Source organism: Delphinus delphis, chromosome 18 (genome assembly GCF_949987515.2).
Source record: "Delphinus delphis chromosome 18, mDelDel1.2, whole genome shotgun sequence".
Taxonomy (NCBI): Eukaryota; Metazoa; Chordata; class Mammalia; order Artiodactyla; family Delphinidae; genus Delphinus; species Delphinus delphis.
The window spans coordinates 2,976,993-3,000,327 of NC_082700.1; the positions used below are offsets into that span (position 1 = coordinate 2,976,993).

Below are 23,335 nucleotides of genomic sequence, written 5' to 3' on the forward strand. Positions count from 1 at the left end.
GTTGAATCTGCAGATACGGAACTGTGGATACGGAGGGAAACTAAAACAGAGTCAAGTTTGGCAAACAGTTTACTAACAACTGTTTGTTGAGTTGAATGGTGATGAAAACCCAAGATAGAAAGTGAGCAGAGTGTCCTGCAGTTTCCCGGGCTGTGCCACTGTCACCAGCCCAAACTCTTATTAGTCACAGAGGGAATAAACACTTCCTTTTCTTTCCCTGTAATGTCCTCAGGAATTCAGATGGGAGATACATCATCACACGGCTCGTTCGAGCACTAAAATGATATCAAAACACTCCCCACAAGGAACGCCTGAGCAAAGGATTCTTCAGATCACGGGAATGATGGAATATATCAAATACACTGTAATAAACAGAGCAGGTAGTTTTACATTTACTCTCGGAAGGATAGCGAGTTCTATAGACTCAGTTTTAGGAATAACTTTCCTACTTTCACCTTTTTATGGTTATGACAGTGGTGATATAATTAACGTGGTAAAACCATCAAATAATGTCTTCACCAAGCTGATTCGGGCGGATGGAGAGACAGAGTTAGAACCGCTGCCCGCCCCCCGACCCATCACGCGCTGCTGAACAGGAGGAAGCCCGTGAACGTGGTGTCGTCGTCCTCATCCGCAAACAGGCCGTTGAACCTCTCCCCTCCCGTCACCTGCAACCACACCTCGTCCCCGAGCTTCAGCTGCAGGACGATGCCACCGGACGCCTGGTCCTCGGAGCTCATGTAACCGTCCTTGGTGTGCAGGACTTTTACCCCGTTTTTGACCAAAGACACCTGGACGTTCCTGGAGAAAACGGTGATGTGGTAGGTGAAGTAATAGACGCCGGCGACGTGGCAGGTGAATTTCCCCGTGGCCACGCTGTAGTGGCCAAACTCGTTGTACAGGATCCTGTCGAACTTGATGGGCACGTCTGACGGAGGGAACTTGCTCAGCACCGTGAGCCCCACGGTGAAGGCGCTTTTGGGCAAGACTGGCGTCTCCCCAATTTTCCCTTTTTCTCCTCGATCCCCTTTCCAGCCTCTCATTCCCCGGGCTCCGGGCTCACCCTGGGGCCCCAGGGGGCCGGCATCTCCCCTGGGACCCGGCTTTCCGGTGGGGCCCACGGGGCCAGGTAAACCAGTTGGGCCCGAAGGTCCAGTGCTGCCCTTTGGCCCTTCTGGGCCAACGGGACCCACGTCGCCCTTCTCCCCCTTCTGCCCTTGGGCGCCGGTCTCTCCTCTGAGGCCTTTCTCTCCCATGGGGCCCACAAGTCCCTTTGGCCCGTGTTTCCCTGGGGGGCCTCTTGAGCCCTGATCACCTTTGACGCCCTTTGCTTCAACGTTTCCATCGGCTCCTGGGTGGGACAAGAAAGAACGGAGGAAGAGACGATTTGTGAAACTTTGCTTGTGAAAACAACTTTGGTTTTTCTATTATTGAGCAAGTGAATGAGGTAAGGCAGTGCACAGTTCCAGCATGTGCTCAGGGTTTGAAAGTTAATTTACTCCTAAACTGTGCAGGTACACATGTGCGCAAAACACCCTTTGACTCTACTATACCAGCATCGGGGCTCACGTTAGAAATGACAGTTATTTGCGACTTCCCTGGAGGCCCAGTGGTTAAGAGTCTGCGATTCCAATGCAGGGGGCGCGGGTTCAATCCCTAGTTGGGGAACTAAGATCCTGTATGCAGAGCGACACGGCCAAAAAACAAAAGAAAGAAATGACAGCTCTCTGCCCGTCCCTGAGGGGACGCATCTTTGGAAGAGGGAAGAAGGCAGACAGCAGATTCACCAGGGCTGCTTTGGTAGCTGACAGCGCAGCCCCGATGACGTGACGCCCCCCGAGAAGCCCCTCACTGGAGTCAGGTGGTCCTGGGTGGGCGCTCACTGCTCGCCGCGTCTGCCGGCCTGTGCACCGCGCCAGGTGCGTGGCGCAGTCGTGGTTCCGCCTTCCCCACTCCCTGGCGCCTCCCGCTTCCCACGCCCTGACTGGACAGCCGTGGTCTGAGCTCCGGCTCTGGAGTGAGACGCCAGGATCCAGCCCAGTCTCCACCGCTTATGCACAAGCTGATTCCCCAGCTACACCTGGTTCCTCACCTGCACGGCTGGGATAATAAAGTGCCTCCTTTATAGGCTGTTGTATTAAGTGAGTCAACACAAGGAAGGCACTTAGAACGACCCAGTGGGGCGAGAACACTGTTCGTGTTGCCGTGGTAACCATCCTCCCTCCCCCTCTGGCGATAGCTGCCGGCATCCTCCCTGCCTCCAGGGCCCGGCTCAAGGGCCACCTTCTGCTGCAGTCCCACCCCGGGCGCTGAGTCAGAATCCAGCGTCCCTCCTCAGGGCCCAGCGCTAAATCAGGCTTCAGCAAACCATGGAGCGCGGGCCATGTCCAGCCTCCGCCTGTTTTTGACAGCCCGCAAGCTAAGAACAGTTGACACTTTTAAATGGTCACAAATCACGTTCTGAGATTCCTGACAATTACGTAAAATTCAGGTTTCACTGGAACGCAGCCCCACTTCCTAAGGCATCCTCTACGCAGCTTGTCCCTACGACGGCAGAGCTGAGTAGCTGTGACCGAGACCCCGTGGCCCGCAAAGCTGAAAATATTTACTGTCTGGCCCTTTATGGAAAGTGTGCCCATCTCTGCAGTGAACCCTGAGCTTCTGGAGAGAAGGACCGTGTGGCCTTTATCGCTGGAGCATCCTTGAAGCCTCGGAAGGGACTTGTCCTTGGTAAGCACTTAATAATTCCTATCCTATCACTGACGGCTCCGGCTGCGGACACAGCAGGATGGAAAGCCACCTCTGACCTGGTTCTCCTTTCTCTCCGGTCATCCCGTCCTTCCCTGGGCCACCAGGATGTCCTGGTTCGCCTGATGGAAAATGAGAAAATAGGCAGAAGTTAAAATTCTAGCTCCAGTTTCCCTCGATGTGGGTCCCAGTCAGCGATGGAGGGTCCCAGGGAGCCCCAGCCTGACCCGCACACCCCACCCCTCACAGACCTGCGGGGGGAGGGCAGGCAGGGGCAAGCAGCAAGGGTGCTGAGTGCGCCAAGAAGCGGGTCGTGCAGTGGACTGGTGGGCTTCCCAAGCAGCCAGCTCGGATGATCACGATTGCGTGTTTCTCACGTGACAAGGACTTGGGGGGGTGGCTTTGTCATTTGTGCTCCTTTTCCATCACTCTGTGGGGGGTGGAGTGGAAGTACTAGCCTCCTATGAAAGTGCAGATGACCATGGTTACACCACACTACTTGGCATGGGAGAGAGGGTTCCAGAAGGATCTCTCTAGCGCCTTACAGTGGTCAAGGTGCTGTGGAGACCCACTGGGACACCAGGCCATGAGGTTCTGCTGCACCCAGGAGTCCTGATGCTCAGAACAGGCTGCCCTGGACACCAGCATCCTATGTTATGTCCACACACGTATGTTTGTAAGCTATGTACAGGTAATGTTCTAAAAACATGTTCATTATAAAACATACACACGGGACTTCCCTGGTGGCACAGTGGTTAAGAATCCGCCTGCCAAGGCAGGGGACACGGGTTCAATCCCTGGTCCGGGACGATCCCACGTGCCACGGAGCAACAAAGCCTGTGTGCCACAACTACTGAGCCTGCGTTCTAGAGCCCGCGAGCCACAACTACTGAGCCCACGAGCCACAACTACTGAAGCCCACGCGCCTGGAGCCCGTGCTCTGCAACAAGAGAAGCCACCGCAATGAGAAGCCCGCGCACTGCAACGAAGACCCAATGCAACCAAAAAATAAATAAATTAAAAAAATAAAAATACACACAAATACATTTGAAAACGGTAAGACAAAGATTAAGTTAATTTTTAGTGTGAGAAATGTGACATAATATCCTTCTAAGAAACATGCGTGTTGTATATAATCTAAATAAACTATATATGTAGCGTGCAAGTCTTAAGGAAGTATGTGAAACTTGAAAGAACGGGGACCATGGAGGAAGAAGGAGAGAATGAGTAGCGGAGAGGTAGAGAAATTTGGTGTTGGATACAGGAGCATCTGTCTTCCTTCTCTCTCCATCTATCTTCTTCTGTGTGTATAGAATATGCTATAACGAGCGTTTTAAATTAAACCTCCCAAATTTGGAGATCGACCACCCAGCGCACACATGCGCCCTTGAGCCGAAGAGAGAGGATGAGCGCCAGACGGGGCCTGTGACCTGGCTCCCACCCGCGCCCTTGGCCTGCAGAAATGTTGCCTCGGCTCTGGAGCAAAGGGGACTCAGACGTTTGTAGAGAAAGCGAGGCTGTGAGCCCGCAGTTTGAGTCACGTAGACGGATGCGACACTTCCACCGAGAAGAGTGTAAAGGAGAAGCCGGCGAGGCTGCCCACGCTGCACAAGCGCTGAGGTTCCCTGGGCGGCGGGCGCCTCCGCGGAGCCAGGTGAGAAAACTGCGGCCGCGGAGAGCACGTGCCCCAGCCCCGGGGGTGCAGGCAGCGAATGCATCGTCCACTCCGAGGGATGATACAGGAGGCCCACAAAGAGCCGCCCAGGAGAGAGGCCAGCATCCGGCCGCCACGCTTGGAGGGCAGCGGAGTCAGGTTCTGACAGCATCATCTGAGCGATGCCTTCCCGCGCTTCTCCCGGCCCAGCCCGCTGGTGGATCCAAGGCGGTCCTCGCAGTGAGAAGGGGCGTGGGAGTGACGGGGGCGGGGTGGGGGGAGGGATCTCAAAGACACAGGGTATCCTGTGCGCGTGTGCGGGCACACGCACGCACGTGTACGCACATGTACACATACATGTACACACGTGGTACCACCGGGCGGATAAGGGATGGATTTCAATAAGATGGAGGGTTTGCCATTCACTTGGACAGGGCCTTTCACTCACCAGAAATGAGACGGGCCTAATGCCCCAAAGCGGCGTGGACTTCCTGGAGGTGGTGTTATCCTAGGAGATCCCAGCGCCGAGTGCAGGGCGGGGCTTGGTGAGAAGGGACACTGCCCCTCGTGACCCTCCGCCCCATCCAGCCCACGCAGTAAACGCTAGACCACAAACGCCCTGAAAACACCTGGAATGTCACACATCCGTGCAGCAGACTTCCCACACTGAGTAATTCTTGTTTCTCCAAATCTTAAAGGCTTTTTCAAAATCCATATTCTAACAGCACTTACTGGCAAAGCATTAATTTCAGTCCATCCTGAAATTGCTTTCTGTGTATTATGCCATCTTAATATTGCCAGAGGAATATCTAACTCCCTGGTATAATCAAGAAATATCAAGAGGCTTCTCAATGTTTATCATTAAGGTTGGTGAGGCTTTCATACGACGTACCGAGAAAAATGACAGCGCTTGTGTTCACGCTTCTCACGAGTCCTGAAATGCCTTACTTAATTGGTGTGCACCTTCCTAGGAGTCTGTGATACCCTTGGGACATCCACAGTCAGGACAAGGGCACGTCAATGAACGTAAATGTAAATTCACTTGCCCACAGTTATAATAATTTCCAGGTTGGGGGGGCAGACGTCTTGACAGATCTGACTGACGTTCATCATTGTTTTTTCCTTCTAATGCACATCTGAAGAATTCACATGAATAGAAATGGCAGCTCTGCCCTTCTCAGGATTCTTTACTGCTTTGCATTATCAAGTTCACCCTCAACCATCAGTGTTTTTGCGGGAGTATTTTCAGCACCCATCTCTTTGTGAGAGTTCAACAGCATAATCTGAGAACCCCCGGTCCAGGCACACTTAGTGCAAAACATCCCAACACGCTGAAGGTCAGTGAACGCGGGAGGGTCCCGGCCAGCCTGCTCACACTGTGGGCCACCACTCTTCCCACGGGACATGGCCCAGGCCTCAAATGACACGTGCGTATCTGCAAACCGACCAAGTGAGGCCATTCACACGGATTCATATAGCAAGCGTTTTAAAACCTCAATTTTTTCTTCACCTAAATTTATCTTTTAAGACGTCACTAGAAGTTTCAATGTTTTCTTCCTGCACCCAGATGGGTCCTCTGCTTACATCTTAGGTGTATGACCCTATGGTCAGACCAGGGCTCAAGAACCCCATTCAGAAATCAAGCCTTACAGGTTTTTGTCATGGAAACCACTCACACATCCTGGCTTTTGGGACTGTCCCTCCCAGAGGCTGGATCCTGTCCCCAAGTCCCCAAACCGTGGGGAGGTCCCGGGACACAGCACAGATACCCGAGGAGCGGCTGTGTGGCTCCAGGACCCTTCCTGTTCTCTGGCGTTCTGCACCGCCTGCCTCACGGCAAGGCCTGCACCGTGCTGGGTGCTCCCCGCCAGAGACCTACCCGTCGGATGTCTCTCTAGGACCCGGTGCCAAAGATCCCTCACACCTGTCGCCTGAGGCAGAAAGATCTATGATATCACAAGCTCCTGAAAACGGCCCTGTAGTATCGGAGATGGCGGCCAGCAGACAGGCAGCCCCACTCAGTGGGAAAGCCCACGAGGACAGGGGTCCTCACGGCTCGTGCTGCCCTGTACCCCACACCCAGTCTGGATCTGGCCGGAGCAGGCTCTCCATCAGTGTCTTCTGGGCAATGGATGGATGGATGGATGGATGGATAGATGGATGGATGGATGGATGGATGGATAGATGGATAGATGGATGGATGGATGGATGGATGGATGGATGGAGAGGGGTGAGCCCACAGGCAATGAATGAATGAAGGAGGTGAAAGGAAGGGGGATGAGCGGGGGGCAGCTGCAGGCACAGGTGGTGGGTACCTGCATCCCCCTTGTCGCCCTTTGCTCCATCACGTCCATCTCTCCCGGGCAATCCATTGTGACCTGGGTTCCCGGGGACGCCAGGGTGGCCCTGCCTGCAGGTGTCCTGTGAGCTCACCATCCCTGCGCAGGCCCCGGAGACGAACAAGAGCCACCAGATCCTCATGGCTCAGATGACAGAGCTGAACGGAAAGACGGAAACAGACTGAAGGGAGAAACTCTCATCGCCGGGGCCACGGACAAAGCCTCTGCTCTTTGCAGTGGCCCAGCTTGGACAGCACAGCCAGGGCGGGTCGGGGGGCAGCTGGGAGCAGACTGGCCGCTCACAATCTAAGGACACTGTCCTTGGAAGGACGCGTGTGACTGGGGAGACTCTAATGGTGGGCGATCCGGGAGAGAGCCACGTTCCAAGTCAGGAAACCCCGCTGACTGTTTCGCTTTGGGCAAAGAAACTCCAACTGACCGTTTCACTTTGGGCAAACCCCTCCTTGCAGCCAGAGGAGAGATTAATGCTTCCCTCACAGGGCTACTGTAAAAACCAAATTCGAGCACATTGTGCATGAAAGCACATTTTGAACAGTAAAGCAAACATGGAATTAGCATTTGCTCCGGCAATCCCACTTCCGGGTATACACGCAAAAGAACCGAGGGCAGGGACTCCCGCAGATATTTCTACGCCCATGTTCACAGCGGCAATGCTGTCCACAATCGCTAAAAGGTGGAAACGACCCACGTGTCCATTGATGCATGAATCGATAAACAAAATGTGGTCCACCCACATGATGGATAGATATGATTCAGCCTTAAAAAGGAGGGAAATTCTGACACAGGCTACAACATGGGTGAACCTTAAAGACGCTGTGCTCAGTGAACTAGGCCAGTCACAAGTGGACAATGCTGTGTGATTCCACTTACATGAGGTACTGAGAATAGTCAAATTCAGAGACAGAGAGTAGAAAAGTTGGTTCCAGAACCACTGCAATAAGGTGGAGATCAGAAAAAAATTGAGTCACACAAATTTCTTGGTTTCCAGGTCATAACAAAGTTATGTTTATACCATACTGTAGTCTGTTAAGTGTGCATGGCCTTATGTTGAAAAACAGTGTACATACCTTAATTTTAAAAATACTTTATTGCTGAAAAATGCTAACCATTGTCTGAGGCTTCAGCAGTAGCGGTAGTAACATCAAAGATCACAGATCATCAGAACGAATGTAATGGTGATGAAAAAGTTTGAAATATGGTGAGAATTACCCAAATGGAACCCAGAGAGACGAAGTGAGCAAATGCTCAATGTAGGGTTGCCACAGATGTTTAGTTTGTGACAAAACGCGCTGTCTGTGAAGCGCAATAAAGTAACGTGTGCCTATAAGCATAGTAACAAAAACTAGAAGCAAATATATCCAAACGCGCGTGGTGGCTTTGGAATGGTGAGGTTATGGGAGCTTATCTTTTTTAAAAATGCTTTTTTACAGTGCCTATAAAACTATTTCTACATATACATTTTTAAAACCCAGCTAGACTGTCATCCAGAGGGTCACATCGCCATCATATGGAAGCCTCCATGAGTCTCAGGCTGCAGCTTGATGCAAATAGAAGAATTTGGGGACGGAAGGGCAGATGTTTCCCTTTAAAATCACAAACTTACGCCATTTCAGGAAATTGACTTGAGTTTTCTTAGAGCCAAATTCCATAAATAACCTACACCTTCCTCTTCTGTTTAACTCAGAAGTGACTGGTCGTAGTCAAATCTAACTTGCACAGACCAACCTCTGCAGGGGGTCTAGATTTTTCCCTTTTAATTGTTTCAAAATGTGTTACAATTATTCCAGTAATAAAAAGGATCAGGAGCTCCTATAGGTGTCAAATTGGGATAAACTCCATTTTGCTCTCCAGCCAGAGAAGAGCTGAGGTAAAAGCAAACATCCATCCTTCTGCGATTCTCTCCCTGGTTCTGCACACTTGACACGGGCGGAGACGTATCACCCCAGGCCCGGCAGGTAGACAAACTTCAACAAAGGATCATGAATAAAGGAACGTGCTTTGCTCCCGAAGAAGCAGTGAGATAGGCTGTGGCACCATCTCTAAAGAAAACATTTTTAGAAGAAGGACATGACGGTTTGCACAAGGAATAGAGGAGAAATTACATTCATGTGTTATTTTCCAAAATAAAAAGTTACATTTGCGTTTCTCACAAAGCCTCTGGCTGGCTCCTCAGTTTCAATGTTTAATTCCTACTTCTGGTGTTTCTCCAGAGTGCACTGGAGCTAGGACCCCGTCTGTCTCCCATCCTTCCCTCCCCGGCTTCCACCTTCCCTCTTGTCTTCTCTGGATCACTGCCCCCCCGCCCCGCCCCTTCTCCACGCAGCACCTAGACTAGCGTCACTTACAGGTAACAGCTTGTTGAAGACAGCAACTGCATCTTCCTACTTTCTTATTTTCAGCACTCACAGTCAAATATTTGTTGAGTGGTTGAATGAATGAATGACAGTGAATAAATAAATGAATGAATGAATAAATAAATATTATCCTGGTTCCAACCACATGCAAATCTTCACCAGGGAGGTGGCTGGATGTTACCATCATCAGTGGTAACAGAAATGTCGGTTGGCACATGGCTGCCCACAATAGACTCATTTCCCAGCCACCCCTGCAGCCCAGGTATCACCGTGAAACTAGATTTTGGCCAGTGGGAAGTGGGTAAAAGTGACACGTGCACCTAATGGGCCAGGACCTTCACGGGAAGGGGTGCGCCCTCCCTCATGAACTGGAGGGCAACACTTTGGGGACAGAGAAATCCTGGTCTCTGATGACAGCGCAGACCAGGCCTGCCCTCCCAGCCCATCTTTGACGTGAGAGAGAAACACGCGTGCTGCTAACCTGCCCAAGCCTGTTGTTTAGGTTCCCTCCTGGAGCTAACCTCAGTTTTGATGGATGCAAGGCTTCAGCTGTCAAAGGTGTGCGTACTCGTCCAAAGTGAGGAGGGTCTAGCATCTGTAGTCACTCAGCCCATCGAAGTTGCTGAGGACCCACTGGGTCAAAAACCCTTCAGGTGACACCTTAAAAATCCCACAGCAGGCCCTGCCTTAGAGCAATAAAGTCCGTGTGAACGCAAAGAGAATGGACACAGTCCTTCTGTTGAATGTCAAGTCAGGGGGAAGGAGGGACCCTGGGAAGCCCCTGTGACCCCACAGACCTGACATACGGAAACGGTTAGGGGCAGAGGGATACAGACTGCAAATGGCTATGGAGTCACTGTTTGTTAGACCCAAATAAAATAGGTTCTTACTTCTTATTTCTGGTTGTTTCTCCCATGCTTGACCTACATTCTCCTTCACGACTGAATTTCTTTCTGAAAGGTTACTCAGCGCCCCTCCTGATTAATTTTCTCCAAGGACATGTCGTCCCTAATTCATGGCCAAGATTAAAGGTTTCTACTCTTCATCATTCTTACTTGCCCACATACAAAGATTTAATAAAGACCTGCCAGAGCCCAGCTGAGCAATCTTTACTGGGTCTCCAAACCTCTAGCCTCTAAAGGTTGCAAAAAATGCAAGGAACCCAGCATCCCTCCCAGACGTGACGGTCCAAGAACGTAAATCTCCAAATTGCCTTCCTTGAATACATTTTCTTCCACTTTCTCTATACTTTGTACATATGTATTTCTTCTTCAACATATGTTGAAGGCCTTGTTTTAAACTACACTGGGTCAGTTAGTATCGCCACGAATATACAAATGTACATGTTAACGTGTGCAGAATAACCCATGGGCTTCTCTGGAAAGTTCTCTGGAAAGCTCTCTGGAAAGCTCTCTGGAAAGCTCTCTGGAAAGCTCTGCTGATTCTCATGATTTACCCTACGGTTTCATCCCTCCTCGCAGCCAGTCTGCAGAGTTCTAGCAGAACTTCAAAATCTGCTTCTGTCTCTTGTTTAGCCTCTTAAGAATGTATTTCGGAAGTGGCTTAACCCCTTTCCTACCCAAAGCCCTGTAGACAGATACCTACTTAAGCAGGATTATCACACACCAGTAATACAAGAGCTGCTTCAGGACTCTGAGGCCTTAAACTGAATTTAAAGAAATTGTTTCCTAAGGCTCTTACCTGAACCCCAGGGCTGCAGGCGGCACGCAGGTGCTATGCAAACAGGGAATCAGGAGCAAACTAAATGAAAATCACACCTTCCTGCCACGCAATTCCCTAGTGGATGGATCTGCAAAACAGCAGGAAGGGGAGGGAACAAGTAAGCACGAGGTGTCCTGGAAGAACTTCAAAAGTTGAGGCAACACTTGAGCCCGGGGCATCTTCCAGCAACACCACTTAGTTCAGCCAATTTAGCTCCTTCTTTCCGTCCTTTTTATTTTATTTTTCGATTTATTTTATTATAATTATTATTTTTAACAACTTTATTGGAGTATAATTGCATTACAATGGTGTGTTAGCTTCTGCTTTATAACAAAGTGAATCAGCTATACGTACACATACATCCCCATGTCCCCTCCTACCCTCCCTATCCCGCCCCTCTAGGTGGTCACAGAGCACCGAGCTGATCTCCCTGTGCTACGCGGCTGCTTCCCACTAGCTGTCTATTTTACATTTGGTAGTGTATACATGTCCATGCCACTCTCTCACTTCGTCCCAGCTTCCCCTGCCCCTCCCCGTGTCCTCAAGTCCATTCTCTACGTCTGCGTCTTTATTCCTGTCCTGCCCCTAGGTTCTTCAGAACCTTTTTTTTTTTTTTTTTTAGATTCCATATATATGCGTTAACATACGGTATTCGTTTTTCTCTTTCTGACTTACTTCACTTTGTATGACAGACTCTCGGTAGCGAGAGAAGGTGAGGCAGCTTCCAGGTGGGTCTGGAGGGAGAAGTCCCCCCGGCAGGTGCTTCCCCTTAGACTGACGTTTGTGCCTTTGCTTCCTCTCCGCGATCAATCACGAGCTAATAGGACCAAACTGAAGACGATGCTGTTAGGCCCCGATCGGATCCTGGACCCTTAGAACTGACATCACTTAACTAGATCTCTCTGACTCTGTGTAGCTCCTTTTAGTGTAGGCATTCGACTGCCTAAGAGTTTAATGCCTGTTCTCTCTCTCTCTCTCTCTCTCTCTCTCTCTCTCTCTCTCACACACACACACACACACACACACACACACACACACACACGGCACTAAGAAAAACATGGTGCAACTAGTTTTTCAATCCCATGTGATCACTGATTCTTATCTTCTCCCATCAGTGTCTATTGACATTGATTTCTGACTTAAAAATAGCATCGAGAGAACAAATGCACCCAATGCTGTTTCTCACAGAACCAACTCTGAGAGCCAAGCTGGAATGCAGAGGCCCCAGGGAGAGTGGGGTGCAGGGAGAGTCCCCCCTGAACAGAGGTAAATCCCCTACCCTCACTGTGCCTCAGTGTCCTTCTCTGTATGGCAGGCAAAACATTACCAGCATCACAGGGCAGTGGCAGGGTTTAATTACGTCACAGGTTAAGGACCTGGCCTCTTGACCCCTAACTCCGCCCGGACACCTGGGTCCTTCCTCAGGGGCAGGCGTGTGGGCAGCATTCGGCGCTGCAGACAGTCTCTGCCTTCTGCCCTCCTGCCCCTTCCCCACCCCGGGCCCCTTCCCCCTTCTCTGCCTCGCTCAGGGCTGAGGCAGGGGCCCCAGGTGCATCCTCACCCCCAGCTGCCTGCTCTCTGCTCGGCCCTCCCCCATCTGCATCCCAGCCCCGTGCTTCCACCGGGTGGTCCAGACAGTCACAGACCCACCCTCCACGCCATCCCTTCCTGGATCCGATTACAGCAGCAGCGCCCAGCACCCACCCAGGTGATGACGGGCACCTGCATCCTCACCGAGCATCCTGACAGCGGCCTTCTCTCCTTTCTCATCGTCTCTGCTGGATTCTGTCTCGCCAGTCATCCCCCGCCTCTGGTTTTATGTCCGCCTTTTCTCTGCCCCTGGAGCAGTTCTCCTCGCCTAGACTCCGCCCGGTACAACCCAGCGCCCCGGCCCGCAGCCCTGAGATGGACCTTCCACCATTGGTGTCTCAACTCCCATCGCACTTGGATCCCAGCAGCTCACCCAGGGCTGCTCGGGGCTCCCCCTCAGGGGTCTGCGTGCGCCCTGCCTCCCCGGAAAGGCCCCCATCCCCGAAATCCTTCTAGAACTCAAATGTTTGCAATGCACGCTGTGTTCTAGTAACGCTCCACGTGCTCGTCCCCCTGGAGCACACGCCCCATGGGAGGATCGCCCGTTTCACCGTCTGTCTGGTGCCCCATGGGACAGTGGCTCCCGAGCTGGGCCGTCTCCCCGGAACCCCTCTGAGGACGGCCCTACCCTCAGCCCTCTCCTCCCTCCACGGGGTGCCCTCCTGAGCTGCGAGAACTGCCCTCCGAGGGGGGGGTTAGGTTCCAGAGCTTCCACACCCCTGGCCCCCTAAGCAAAGCCCCTTGAGTCCAGCCCAAGGAGGGGAGCCGAAGGCCATTACGAGTAAACAACTGAGCAGGGGCGCTGCGGCAACCTTCGTGGGGATGCTTTCCTGATGACGGTCACAGCAACAATGGGCTATCTGCTTAACTTTGCGGAGCTGTTAATTAGGGAAGGAAATTCTTATCCAGCCCACTCACCAAGGCTAAGTGAGTGGGGCCACCTGCGGATCCGGAACCACCGGGAAGGGCCCGCATCTGCCTCGCGCCCCCGGGAGCCAGAGCTGTGCTTCTCACTCCAGTTTTGGCTTTGCCAGTCTCATTCCGATATTTGGTGGCTTCTTTCAAGTCGAGTGGCCGCTCTCTGTTCCCCTCAGGGCCTTCCTTCTCCTGCACCCACCCCAGCAGTTTTCATCAGTTCATTAGTGGATGATTTTTGCTGAAAAGAAATCTGTCAGTGTCCAGGCAGGGAAGGAGCTGCAAATCCCAGAAAGCCTCCCAGCACTCACTCTCCATTTAAAATATATGTTATGGGGCTTCCATGGTGGCGCAGCGGTTGAGAGTCCGCCTGCTGATGCAGGGGACACGGGTTCGAGCCCCGGTCCGGGAAGATCCCACATGCCACGGAGCGGCTGCGCCCGTGAGCCATGGCCGCTGAGCCTGTGCGTCCGGAGCCTGTGCTCCGCAACAGGAGAGGCCACAGCGGTGAGAGGCCCGTGTACAGAAAAAAAAAAAAAAAAAAAAAAAAAAAAAAATATATATATATGTGTGTGTTACACACACACACACACACACACACACACACTCCAATGCATTACTACAGCCAGTTTGGCAAATTAACTTTAATATACAGATACAAAACAACAAATATAGATTCACAGCATTTACAAGAAATCATTCAAATAACATTGTAAATTTTTTTTTTTTTTTTTTTTTTTTTACAAAATCTTCAGAGAAAATACATATCAAGTTACAGCGATCTTGCACAACCCAGTTCAGCTGTCAACAGCCGCCTCATCAGTCTGGAAGCTGTCACTTGACCTATACAGATAACATCACCTTGAGGCCGGTGAGTTAGCATTGAGGGAACAGGTCACCAAAAGCCTTGCGAAGTAGGTAAGTCAAACACTGTGGACGCTAATATTTACAAAAAGAGACCGACTGGTAAATTACAGAATCGGTTACAGTATTTTCTAAATTCAAGTGTCAGATACTTAATAAACAACTGAAGACAGTAATGTTAAGTTTGTTGTTACGAAATATGCATCCGATATTTAGGCTCCTGGGTTTGTTTGTTTTCTTCAAGATCACAGTTTCCACTTACTATTTTCCGAATCTTTGGGACTCCACCTCCGCTGCATCCATCCCGAGAAGGGCAGCGTCCGCCAGGTGAAACGTTAACAGGGAGGACTTGCGGGCTAAGCTTATTACAGGGACAACTGCTTTGGGGCAGTGGCCTTCTCGGTGTGCGCCTGGCGTCCCTGGCCTGTGAGCCACATTTATCCACGCTTGTTGGCACTGGACTGTGAGGGACACGTCTGTTTCTCCTCTCCTCAACAAAATATTACACCGCGATTTCTTCCCTAACTCCGGTGGTCGGGTTTCTCTACCCTGGCTTGGTGACTAAGCTGATCTGCACTGAGGAGAATCAGCAGTCTGGGCCCGTAGAGATTCCCAACCGATAAAATGCTGGTGCGTGGCTTCTACAAAAGATTTCTACTGTGAAACAGGTTTTGAATTAAATGTACTTTTGCTCTGTGTCTAGACAACAGCAATGTAGGATTGAGGAGATTTTCTGAACAGCATGGAGCTCAGTCCTCGTATTACAAATAAAAAGGCACGACGATATTCAGAAGGAGTGTGGAGATGGGGGTGAAATGTTTTCAACTACAAAATCAGGTCTACGGCAGGGGGTGGGAAGAGATCAGATGTACCGAGAGCAAGAGACACAGGTGTCCCAGGAAAGCCCTGGCAAAGCCCCGCCACTCTTCTTCCAGTTTGCAGGCCAAAGACAAAGAATGCCATTTCTCCAGGACTCCACAGGTATTCTGTCGTACGACGGCTTACAATCTACTGCAAGGTTGTTATACATGTTAGGCATCATCAAAAACCGAGAAGGCTGCTTTGGACCTGAGGCCATTTCAAAGGTCTTTCAACAGAGTTGGCAAACTCTGAAACATGATAGAGTAAGTGAAAATCATCAAAATCTTATGCCATCTTTATTGGGGGGGGGCGTGGTCCACCGATACCACGCAGTGTAGTGTTAAAAAGACAGACAGAGAAAGCGAGATTCCCAGTGAAATTCATACACAACCTGTACAGGGAGTCTCTTCGTTTTTTCTCTTTTTCTCTCCAAGTGGAACATGTGAGAAATCAAGAAGGAAGTTCAGGGCTTCCCTGGTGGCGCAGTGGTTGGGGGTCCGCCTACCGATGCAGGGGACACGGGTTCGTGCCCCGGTCTGGGCGGATCCCACATGCCGCGGAGCGGCTGGGCTCGTGAGCCATGGCCACTGAGCCTGCACGTCCGGAGCCTGTGCTCCGCAACGGGAGAGGCCACAACAGTAAGAGGCCCGCGTACCGCAAAAAAACAAAAAAAAAAAAAAGGAAGGAAGTTCGTCAAATGTAAAAACAGAACACCGAGCCATCTATCCTGTAGAGAACGCAGGCGTTTGCTAATAAACCCAAGCTAGACACACAGATTTAAAGAGGACAAAGGACGTTGTATCCTTTTAAACGCATTTTAGCAGTTTTCAAATCACCTGGAAGTCCAAGCAGGAGCCACCGAGGATGGACATCTGACTAAGGGACTGTCACCACGTGCCCTGGTGTCCATGCTTCCTGCTCCTCTGTTGGGAAGCTTTAGGGGAGGAGGGTGGAGCCAGGAGTCAGGGCTCGGCCGAGAGACAGACCAGGGCTGCCGACAGCACGTCCAGCCCTTTGTCCCTGTGCTCTGGACAACGGGGGAGATGGGGGCCCTCTGGGTGCTTCTGCACTGGGGGTGAGTCCTCACTGGAAATATAACGTGAGCAACTGATTTTCTTTACTTCCTCAAAGTAATTCTATTAAAAAAAAAAAAGCAACCCAACTGTTCACAACTGCCGTATAAACAAACAACTGTTTAGCACAGAGGCCCGACAACGTTTGCTGAGGGCCACGAAAAGCATGTTAAGCACAGTATTCAAAATGCATCATCATAGCTTGTTAGTAAAAAGGTCAGTTATATAAATGCAACGGAAATTGAGAAGTCTATTCAGAAAGGACACACACACACACACACACACACACACACACACGAGCACGCGGACCCACGGCACCTCCCGAGGAGCTTCCTCACAGAAGCGGCTTCCGTGCCGGGACCTGGGCCCCGAGGTCCGCAGAGGCAGCACCGCCTGGGTCCCCCTGCCCCCCGGGAACAGCTCTGGGTGTGAGGAGGAGGGGGCCCACACCTGGAGTCTCAGGTGTCCCCTCTGTTAGGACCATACAGGTGTGTTTATTCTCAAGCAGGGACTGGGTAGAAAAGAGAAGTTTTGAGGTTTCAACACCAAAAAGAGATTCCCGAGTAGAAAACCACAAGACATGTAACAGGACCCCCGCCCGGCGCACGAGGTCAACGGAAAGGTGTCTCACGTTTAAAAGCCATTTTCATCAAAATTTACCATCGAGGAGAGGCAAGGAGGTTGCTGCCGACCGGCGTCAGCCGCGTGGCCTTCGCTAGAGCGCGCTGCTCTCTCTGAGTCTGGATCTATTTCGTGAGGTCTCTTCCATACGGAACCGATCTTCAGAAACCTGTCGACACGCCTAGCGTGGCACGGCTGGCACTACTGCTCGGGGCGTGGGACAAAGGTGGCTTCAAACATGGAGGAAGCAGGACCCTTGAGCCTCGTGGTTTTCAGTGGAAGAAGGTACGTGTCACTGTCCCTTGATCGGCGAGGACAGAGGCAGAGGGAGGAACAGGCACACGGATGCTCTTTTAAGGACACGTTTCAACTGGGAGGTCTGCACGTTCACTTCGTCCTCAAACGAAATGAAATCGGTTTTCCCACTGGAAGTGCACGTGCGTGAAGTTTCTCAGGTTTCTGCTCGGGGGGTGGCACACGGGCGGGGACAAGTGTACAGAGCCAGCAGCGGGCTCCCTGCCCCCCAAAAGCAATGGCGTCTTTGGAGCGCGTGGGTCTCTGTGCACCGCGGGCCCTGGACCATGTGCGCAGGAGCCTGCGGGAGAGGCCGGCCCACCATTTGGCGACTGCATGGATGAGGAAGACGCCAGGGGACCCCAGGGCCCCGACGGGGCTGCGGTCACCGCCCGCCACCCCGTGACCCCGGCACTCCCCCCCCCTTCAAGACCGAAGGCAAAGTGGCCCTGCCCATCCTCCTCGGGGAGCCCCTCCCGGGGCCTGGACTGCAGCTCGTCCTCGGCGATGCTCCCGGCTCCCCGCCCAGCATCTCCAGAGCCCACTCCGATTCCCCAGCGCCGGCCGCCTCGGTGGGCTCACGGCGGGGAGCGGTCCAGGGGACACTGGAGCTGTGCGTCATGACCCCCCTCCCTCCCGAGAAGGCAGCTGGGCCTCTGCGACCGCAGGGGAGGCCAGGTCCTCCTCACTGCGTCCCCAGGAGAGGTTTTCAGCACCGGATCCCTGTGCCACGTGCGGAGTAGACTCCTTGGACGGGGCCCAGGAGGGGCACGGGGGCCCCTCTCCCCGGTCCCCGCGTCACTTCCTGAAGGGGGTGAGCTTGTTGAAGGTGTGCCAGAACAGCGACGGCTTCCTCTTGGGCTCCGCCAGGGCGAACACCTGCTGTTGTGGCAGGCTGGCGGGCACGGTGACGTGGCGCTGGTGGACCGGCCGCAGGCTCTGGAGCGGGGGTGCTGAGGGGCATCCTCCACCGTAGCCTGATGCAGGGGTGAGGAGGGCAGAGGGCCACGGACTCAGCGCCGGCGGCAGCCCAAAGGGAAAAGCAAGTGCTGGTCCCCACGCCCCAGGCCGACCCTCCAGTCACCTCCCCCAAAGGAGTCCCGAACGGCCATCCTGACACACTCAGACCCTGTGTGCCAATCGGGACACAGACTACCGCACTGAATCCTCACTTAAAACCCTCCCAGGACAGTACCGTGACAGCCAAGTGACCGGGAAGGAAACAGAAACCCAGGGCCACTGTGTAAATTTCACCGGCAGGACTGGATCTGGACGTCTGTGTGGGATGGGAAGCAGCGGAGTGCTTTCTGTGAGAGCCTGGAGCTCACGCTGCTCGCCACTTACGGGATGCAATGATTTGGTTCCTCTGAGCCTCAGTTTTCCAATGTCTAAGATGGGGTAACGGTGCCCACTGGGTTGTTATGAGAATTAAATGAGTGAATGTAAGTAACGTGCTTAGAGTAGTGCCCTGATACCTCATCGAATTAACCAAAACTGTTTCTTTGGAGCTGGCATATAAAACCTGTGCACAGGTGGTCAGAAAGTGGTCTTATATTAGCTACAAGACCACGCGCTGTGAAAGTCAGCATGGAGAGAGGAGAGAGTGGGAGTTTGGGAAGAAGAGAGGCCTCCGTCCACAAACCCTCCCTGCCCCTGACCTGCCACAAGGCTCTCCTCCTCTTCCAGGGCGGCAGAGAGGATGACATGGGAGAACTCATGGAAAGTGCAGGACAGGTGACCCCCAGAAGCATGAGAGCTCCTTCGAACTAGCTGCCTGGCCGCTGAGCCAGTGATCCTTGGAAGATATGGACGGGAACTAGTGGATCCCAATAAACTGGTATTTACCAGTCACCTGCCATCCAAAGTGGAGATGCAAGAAATACTTAAAATGAGATTTTCTGCCTTGAAGATATCTGTTAACTTAGTGTGTGTGGGGGGAGGGGGGGCGGCGGCAGGAAATTCTGCATTTGAGCAGAGGAAGCAGGGCTTTGCTAAATGCTGTTCTGGTAATAAATTCTTCTCGGCCCATCGGTCCTGGGCTCAACTGGTCCTTGTTTTTGCATTTCCGGGTAGGAAAATACCCAATGGGATAAATTTCACGTGAATAAAGTTTGCAGAAATACAACATGTAGTTTTGGTATAAGAATCCTTATTGTTTCATTTCTGTTGCGCTGGAATATTTGTACTATGCATGTGTGGACTCTGGGGTCCGTGTCCCGGGCCTTGGTATTTTGTAAGAGCTGCCCAGGTCATTCCCACAGAATGTGCCTGCGGGGTAGAGAATCCAGGTCCTAAAGAAGCCAGAGGATCTTCTTTTGCTTTCGCCCCCTGCTTGACACAGTGAACTTTGACATCTTTTTTCTCATCTGAACTAGGACATGCCTTCAGCTGATAAGCAGTCTGGGGTTGGAGATTTCCTCCTCACATGCCCCAGACTCCTGGGCTGGTTGGCCTGTGGATGGATAATCCCTCCCTCTGCAGGGGGGAAGCTCAGAGGGCAGGGCAGGGGGGTCTAGAAGCTCCTCGGCCCCAAGTCAAACACCTTGTACAGACTCCTCTTCAAACGTAAGCACGTACTAAAGGATGTTCAGAACCAAATGCAGATTTGGTTTTTAAACCGTCCACTGCTCTGAACTATCATCTTGTTTTACCCACACTTCTCTCCTTCACTTAAGAGTCGGTCATACCTAACAGCTTCGGGCATTTCTCCCCATTTTAATTCCAGTACTGACATACACACACTAAAGAGGTGAAAAACATTCTTCAAAATTTACCTTTTGACTTTCCATGTCCTGCCTTTTGAGCATTTAACATGGCAAGTTTCTTCTGACTTTCTGAAATTTCCACTCCTGTATTTAGAAACAAATGTGATATGTATTCAAAACAAGTGAAAACATTTCAGAATAAAACCTGCACCGAACCCACATTAACCCTGAGGTCTGCTCCATTACCCAAAGCAAAGGGCCTTAATCCTTCAGGAAGTGAGTATAAGGGGTTGAAGGGAGTGGAGGAGGAGGACGATTATCACCAGGATGGCCACACCACCACTCTCCCTACCGGGACACGTGAAGAGTGACAACCCGCCTTCTAAGAGTGGGCTGGTGCCTTCAGCCTCAGTTTCCTCATCTGTGAAATGGATCCAACAATAGGACCCACGGCACACCTGTCCCTGTCGGGTCTTGTAAGCAGGTTCAGGAATATCAGGACCTGCAGCTCCCTGGTCTTTTCCCCGCGGGGGGTGAACCGGGAGAGGCGGGGGAAGGGCCAAGACCCCAGGGCTCACCCATCGCCCGGTCCTCCTGCACCCGCCTGCGCTCGTCCCTGCAGGCCTGCAGCCACCGCGCCTTGTCCTCAGGCTTCTTGGCACAGAACAGGTGCGCCTCGTCACCCGTCCTGCTGACCAGCTTGAAGGCGTTTCTGACGCCGAGGGTGCGGGCACCGTCGCGGCCGTCCTCCAGGTCCACGAGTTCCACGGCGTCCATGTCTGTGCTGCCGCGGTAGTAGAGCACGTCCCTCCGCAGCAGGTCTTTCTTGCAGGCCACCAGCTGGTGGTCAAACAGGAAGAACGTCCGCTGCTGGCTCTTGCCCTGCCGGGTGACCCTGGTCAGCTCCCCGGAGTGGATCAGCTCCGAGCTGCGCTCGAGGATGTCCTGGCCCTGGAGGGAAGGGTGGACACATGTCCTGAGGTGCCCTGACGCGAGGTCTTAGGGTACCGGGCATCGGGTGGAGCTGGGGGGGGAGGCCCTGGCATGAATCCCCACGGGCGGGCCAGTTACACGAGGCCCACGTGCAGGGCAAGGCCTCAAAGGCCGGTCAGACCTCGGCCGTCAGCCTCCTTGTGCAGGAAAACTCTTCTCTCTTTTCCCTATTCCATGGGAAAATGTGATTGAGCCCCTATGTTACCTGAGGGGTCTCCCTTATCAGAAAGATCTGGTGAAAAATTCTGGATGGGTGGGATCCAATCAGGATCCGAAATGGCAGCTGGCCTGGACCGACCCCCGAGAACAAGGAGACCCCTGTGGCTAGGGGCTCAGTGCTGCAGACTCGGGGGGCTTCTATGCAGCTCCCCGGCATAACTAGCTCAGGGTCTTGGAAACAAGAGGCCAGATGGCAAGCTGCCAGCAAGAAATTGGTAAACTTCTCACAAGAAATTATCCCCTAAATGTCAGAGTCCAAGAACAGGAGGAGAAACACGCTTCTGTAATATTTAGGTCGGCTCTAATCCAGTGTAACTTTGTGGTGTCTGCTAGGACACTGGCCTTTGACTGTAAGATTTCACCCTCCTCTAGTCCCGGTTATACACAATAGTTTTTGGAGGCAAAAGATCTCGACTCCGAAATAGCTTTTCTATTTACTTGCCTACAGCGATTCTGTGCCCTGGAGACTTAGATCCACGGACCCCAAGGTCCCATCTGAACTCCCAGAGTCCATGAGGGCCTTGAAAGAAGAGTATTTCTCTCCAGTGTTCACTGCTGTCACCTGCTTTAGTTAAAGACCTAACTTCTCCATCCAAACTTTCACAATCTTTGGGGAGAGTGAGCTCTGATCAATTGATCTGAGGCAGGATGGCTCTTCCTGTGTCTGAAAACCATCCGAACAACGTGGGCTATTGTCCTCGGTGATGGCCTCAGGGGCAGTGGTCCGTGGGTCCCATGCTGCTCCCTCACCTTTCTGTGCTTCAGTTTCCCCATCTGTTAAATGGGGTAATAACAGTTCCTACTTCATAGGACTATTGAGAGGGTTAAATGAGTTCATATATTTAAACGACTCAGACCAGCGCCAGGCACGTGTGAACACAGTACAAGCACTAGCTACTGTCACTGCTGTTCTAACAAATAAAAGCGTGTGTGTGTGTGTGTGTGTGTGTGTGTGTGTGTGTGTGCGCGCGTGCGTGCTAGGCCATCGCCACAGGCTGTGCATCAAGTGCTCCGTGGCACCGTCTCACGCGATCCTCACGACAGCCCTACGAGAGGTAACGTTTCCCTCCCCATCACACAGACGGATCATCAACCTCGCCCAGATCACACAGGAGTCGCACTCCCACCATGACAGAACCTGCACTCTAAGGTTCTCCAGCTGCTCTCACGGAGCCCACAGCCAAGCGGGAGAGACAGGGTGTCTGCAACAAACTGGTCACAGACGCCCTTCAGAGCGCGCCCTGGAGGAGGCGGAGGGCAAAGCTCTGCCTGCTTTAACAGTGCATCAAAACATCGTGCCATTAAAGCCAAGAGCACAGGGCGCCAACCACGGGACACAAAGTGGGCCGTCGCCTCAGACGACCACAGGTCGGGGCTGTGTGGGTCGAGATGCGCGCTGAGCGGGGAGGGTTCCCAGGTGCCCCGCGCCCACGATGGACCGCAGGTGGGGGGTGGGCTCCCACGTACCTCCCAGCCCACGATGGACACCTGCCACCGTGCTATCTTGTCTATGCTTTCCAGCTTGCGTTTTCGCTCATTGATCAAACAGGCGACGTTCTTCATGGCCTCGTACGCTGCCTTTATGTTCCTGTAATCGCTGCAAAGTGAGGGGTTAATTTTAACCACGTAATGGGCACCTTGCAAATGAAGACCTACGAAATAATACATTCCATCTGTGACTGTACACTGACAGTCTAGACAAGATGGCCTTTAAACAACAGCCATTGTTCCCCTTCCCTTGTTCCTTCGTGAATAGGCTACAGTTCGCAGAGGTTAAGGGAGCCGACCGAATGCCACCCAGAATTCTGTGGAATAAGAATGTTGCCGTTCGTTTCCCAGAAGCCACAGTGAAATGAAGCAAAGGTCACAAGAAATAAGTTTTAGTCACAGTGATGACAGATTATTTTCATTAATAAAGAAAAGACAGGCCTCTGTTATTGCTCTAATCCTCATAGAGCTAGTTCTGCTACATAAAGTACTTCAGTGATCCCCACCCATTCTCAAGAGGGGTGATTTGCTCTTAGTCAGGAAAGGAGGGGAGGACACAAGTGAGTTACGTAACTGCGGACACGACCTTTCCCTCATCCACGCAGCTTTACTCCTGGTGCTTTCTACCGGCCACAGTCAAATCAGACTCACATGTCTCCCCCAGCAGCTCCTCTAACCCTGGAGGCACCAGGAAAACTGAAGCTCCGATCTGCACACAGGCTGCCAGAGAGTGTGTCTGGGGCCGGAAACGTTTACATTCAAGTCTCGCTTCACGTTAACAATTCAGGGACATGTAAACCAGTCGCCCAGCTAACGAGCTAAGTCTTTTTTTCCCCCCCCATGCTTTCCTGTGTCTTCCAGGACACACAGAGCC

At 52.2% G+C, this 23,335-nt stretch overlaps 2 protein-coding genes across 7 annotated transcripts in view; both read right to left on the bottom strand.

The window, feature by feature from the left end:
* Window positions 1-429: 429 nt before the first annotated feature.
* Window positions 430-10,850, bottom strand: LOC132413568 (complement C1q and tumor necrosis factor-related protein 9). The gene is made up of 4 exons (XM_059995625.1): window positions 10,818-10,850; window positions 6,718-6,899; window positions 2,808-2,870; window positions 430-1,351 (listed from the first exon to the last, which is right to left on the bottom strand). Exons 2-4 carry the CDS (start codon window positions 6,881-6,883, stop codon window positions 579-581), a joined length of 1,002 nt encoding a protein of 333 aa, XP_059851608.1. The 5' UTR covers window positions 6,884-6,899; window positions 10,818-10,850; the 3' UTR covers window positions 430-578.
* Window positions 10,851-13,964: 3,114 nt separating this feature from the next.
* SPATA13 (spermatogenesis associated 13) overlaps window positions 13,965-23,335 on the bottom strand; it is a 119,569-nt gene continuing 110,198 nt past the window's right edge. For all 6 annotated transcript variants that reach the window (XM_059995714.1, XM_059995712.2, XM_059995711.1 and 3 more), the window contains 4 exons: window positions 22,441-22,570; window positions 20,340-20,712; window positions 19,831-19,905; window positions 13,965-18,033 (listed from right to left, as the gene is read on the bottom strand). In XM_059995714.1, the coding sequence (XP_059851697.1) occupies window positions 17,855-18,033; window positions 19,831-19,905; window positions 20,340-20,712; window positions 22,441-22,570 (757 nt within the window). In that variant the 3' untranslated portion in view covers window positions 13,965-17,854. The remainder of the gene's footprint in view (window positions 18,034-19,830; window positions 19,906-20,339; window positions 20,713-22,440; window positions 22,571-23,335) is intronic.

What these genes read in the sequence shown, in the direction of transcription:
- LOC132413568 (XM_059995625.1), bottom strand. Translation starts at nt 6,883, where the DNA reads ATGAGGATCTGGTGGCTCTTGTTCGTCTCCGGGGCCTGCGCAGGGATG. An exon ending in GGGCGACAAGGGGGATGCAG is followed by an intron (nt 2,871 to 6,717) that starts GTACCCACCACC and finishes ATTTTCCATCAG; the next exon opens with GCGAACCAGGACATCCTGGT. An exon ending in CGGAGAGAAAGGAGAACCAG is followed by an intron (nt 1,352 to 2,807) that starts GTCAGAGGTGGC and finishes TGTCCCACCCAG; the next exon opens with GAGCCGATGGAAACGTTGAA.